General features: G+C 38.7%; 1 protein-coding gene across 1 annotated transcript; it reads left to right on the top strand.

Annotated features, from left to right (window-relative positions):
- The first annotated feature begins 857 nt into the window (after positions 1 to 857).
- LOC119598880 (histidine-rich glycoprotein-like) lies at positions 858 to 1,545 on the top strand. The gene is made up of 2 exons (XM_037948573.1): positions 858 to 897; positions 1,001 to 1,545. Exons 1-2 carry the CDS (start codon positions 886 to 888, stop codon positions 1,460 to 1,462), a joined length of 474 nt encoding a protein of 157 aa, XP_037804501.1. The 5' UTR covers positions 858 to 885; the 3' UTR covers positions 1,463 to 1,545.
- Positions 1,546 to 4,008: the final 2,463 nt, after the last annotated feature.

Here is a 4,008-nt window from a genome sequence, read left to right as displayed (position 1 = left end):
AAAAATTTTAAAAATTTTTTTTTTAAAAAAAAATAAAAAAAAATTTATAAATAATATATTTATAAATATTTAATTATAAATAAATTAATATATATATATATATAATATATATATATATATATATATATATATATATATGATATTATTTCATGCACATTATATATCAGAATATGCATACATATAACTATTATATATATATATATATATATATATATATATATATATATATATATATATATATATATATATGTATGTTATGTATGTATGTATGTTATTATATATATCTATATATATATATATATATATATATATATATATATCCAGAATAAGTGCATACATATAAACATATATAAGGACATACAGCCTATACTTATCTATAACTATATCATTATTATCTATATGTTTTTGTATATATACAACATGCACACACACACACACACACACACACACACACACACACACACACACACACACACACACACACACATATATATATATATATATATATATATATATATATATATATATATATGTATGTATGTATACATATGTTATATCATATATATGTGTGTGTATGTATATAAAAATCTGCTGCACATCAGCCGATTGTTTATGTAGGCGCGTAAAAAGTTGCACATAGGACTTTTTTTGTTGTTTTCCATTATCGTTGCATACATGAGATATATGATGATCAATATCTAAGATACCAGGCAGTTCTTGGAAGCAAGAACATGTCGGCGTGTCTTACTCAAAGCCAGTTTCTATATCTGTAATGGGCTGACTTGTCGGCGTTCTGTCAAGGTCTTGCGTGGGAAGAGGTATATAAAGAGCCGGACGCATGGCCGGAGTCACATCGCCCTGTTCCGTCTCACCAATCCTGCAGAGATGAAGTACTTGGTGGGTAGACTTTCGGCATGTTTTTCTGTGAGCAGGATTAATGTTGTTTATTTTGTATAGTGACTGATTTCTAAATTGCGTGTGTGATTTGACATTCTTTCAGGTGTTTGTGCTCCTGGTGGCTGCCGCTTGCGCTTCTGAGGTGGAGAAGCGAGAGGCGGAGCCAAGTCGTGCCTTAAGCTATGGCCATGGTGTCCACCACCATGCCTACTATCCCCGCACCTACTACCACCCCTACCACCGTTATCACAAGAGGTCCGCTGAGCCTGAGGCCGAAGCCGAGCCCTCTTACCGAGGATACTACCGTCCCTATTCCTACGGCTATCATAACACTCCCTATGTCCACCACCACAACAAGAGGTCGGCTGACCCCGTTGCTGAGGTTGAAGCCAGTTACGGCTACAGGTCGTACCATCCCGTGGACTATCACTCCTATCAATACACCCCCTACACTCACAGCCACTACAAGAGATCTGCCGAGCCAGAAGCTGATCCTATTTTTCTTTATGGCCACCACCACCCGTCCCATAGCGGAGCTCACTATGGTTACGGTTACCACCACTAAGGCACTGAGAGTTAATATGCCCTGAATATATCTAAGAGCTTTACTTTGAAAACTGATTTAGGAATAAAGTCAGTCTAAATATATTTTGTTTATGATTTGAGAATTCTGGTGAGAACCTTTATAGATAAAGAGGAACAGAGAAGCATTTATGCAGATATATAAAGCAGCTATATAGGCATCCAAAATAAGGAACTGTGACAGTAAAAAAAAAGTTGCATGAGGCATGTGCATTTGATATTTGATTTAACCTTCAAATATTCCATAGAGAAGAGTACTTACCCCTATATCAGATCATCATATACTTTTATATCAGTATAAATGTTTCTCTGTTCCTTTTGCAGGAAAATTCCTAGTCTTCTAGAGTCTTCGAATTTCACCTCTATTGACTTTCCTCAACGTAGCAAACGACCACTTACCATGGCACCGCCTCTTCGACCAGCACAGCCCCATTCATCCACCACACCCGCTACCATCACCCCCGTACTCGGTGAAATCATTGCTCTACTCGATGCTTGGAATTTTGTTTGAAGGACTATTATTTGAAAAAAATGCTTGCTGACCAAGTAAAGGAAAATGAGAAGAATTTAGTGGCTTTAGAGAGGAGTGTGGAAATAGAACATGAAACACTAGAAGACATGAAGAATCAACTTGGAATGTTAATGAAGTCTGGTAAAGAAAAAGAGAAGGTAACAGCGCAACTACGAGAGGAGAACACATCTCTACGACAGCGTTTCAACTGGCTAGATAATCTGAGTCGGGAGGGAAATCTGCGTTTCGTGGGCCTGCCTGAACAACCAGTGAAACATCCTAGATGTGCCAAATAGAATGAGGATCTCTTCCAAGATTCTGCTGAGGCACGCAGAAAGCAAATGGACGATTTTCAGTTTGCGAAAAGACAGGATAAACATGTCTTCTCCAACAACAGAAACCAACTGATTAGACACAATGAAACCAGACAAACCGATCAACCATTTAGAACAAAGAAACATTAGGCTATCTGCAAGCACTCAGTACACCCCTAGGACACCACCTCGTCAACAAACCTGGCAGCAGCCACTGAGTGAAGTGCACTCTGCGCCTGATTCCGCGCCCCCAACACCAGGGAACCATCAAAAACACGCATCTAAAACCACGACTGTGGAAAACTGTCCTCCTTCAGTGGAGATGGAAGATTCATCATACGGACACGAAGAAACCGCCCCAGATGGAGGTGTCGTGATTAGATCTGCAGTCGGGCTGGCATGCACGAACAATTACAGATAGACAATAATTAGAAACAAAAACAAGACAAGAGAAGTACACAAAGCGCGAGAGCCAGGGGACAGACGAAGACACCTGCGCAAGACGACACGTTAAATAAAGGAAACACCGTATAAGTTGAAATAGAAACGGTTTGAATAACCACTTTAGATATTCAAAAAGAAAGCACAAGTAATTGCGCAGAAGGAAAACTAGCGCACTATGTAATACCTAATTGCTGCGAGGATGCGCACCTAGGGGGAAGTCCGCCAGACACACCTGAGACAGAGAGAGGGCAGGCTGGGGTTCGCCAGGACGGCACGCTGTCGCCTTTTGTGTTTTGTTTTAATCTTTTTCGGACCTTGTAACGGACTCCCTGCGACAGTGGATTACAACAGTGACCTGTGATCTGATATGGAAAGGTAAAGCTAATTATATTGGTTCGTGTAATTGTACGCTGTCACTCTCCTAGTAAAACACCAGAACTCACTCGTTTATTTCTTTTCCCGGTTTTACTTTGTTTTTAGTGTCAAGCTCAGTAAATAGGAGAGCCCTGCAAGAGAGACCATTGGAAATTAGAAAGAAATTAGGATTCGGAAGTAATGATCCAAACTATGTTCTTTCATAATAAACAACAATGATACATTTTTGTAAGAGCTTATTTAGTTTTATGTAAATGTGCAAGGTGATTTATATAAATCTACATGAGTACACGTACGCCTACACGTAACTACGTTCGCGCATGCTCACGCACACGCGAACTAGCCCTTACGTAGTTACCCTTGTTCACACTTACACGTACACACACACACACATGCCTTTACGCACACATACACGTATACACGCTCACACACTCACACACTCACACACGCACGCACGCACATCGTTTTTTTTTTTTGTTTGTTTGTTTGTTTGATTCCCTCAATTATTAGATTCCCTTTTCGGCCAATTGCCTTGACCTAAGTCGGACCACAGTGCTACCACAACTGAAAGAAATTATGCAGTAATAGTGAAGTTAAGTTAAGTAAGTTTATTTACCACCCTGGCTATCTGCTCAGGCGTGGGCAATCATGATTACAGTTTTACATATATCTGACATTGTACAGTAGTCTGTAACTACTGTAGTTGTACAAGGTAAAATAGAAATATAAATCATACATCATACAAAAATTATTACTTACATATGCTTTTGCCACTGTGTTTGAATAACACTGTTATTTGCTTACGGTAGTTATCACATAGTAAATCTAAGGTATAGTACGAGTATATCTTCCAATGTATCAGATGAAATGAAATATTCACATAGT

The sequence above is a fragment of the Penaeus monodon genome, chromosome 42 (assembly GCF_015228065.2).
Source record: "Penaeus monodon isolate SGIC_2016 chromosome 42, NSTDA_Pmon_1, whole genome shotgun sequence".
In the NCBI taxonomy this organism is placed as follows: domain Eukaryota; kingdom Metazoa; phylum Arthropoda; class Malacostraca; order Decapoda; family Penaeidae; genus Penaeus; species Penaeus monodon.
Note: the sequence above shows the minus strand (reverse complement) of the source record. Positions and strands in the feature narration are given on the sequence as shown.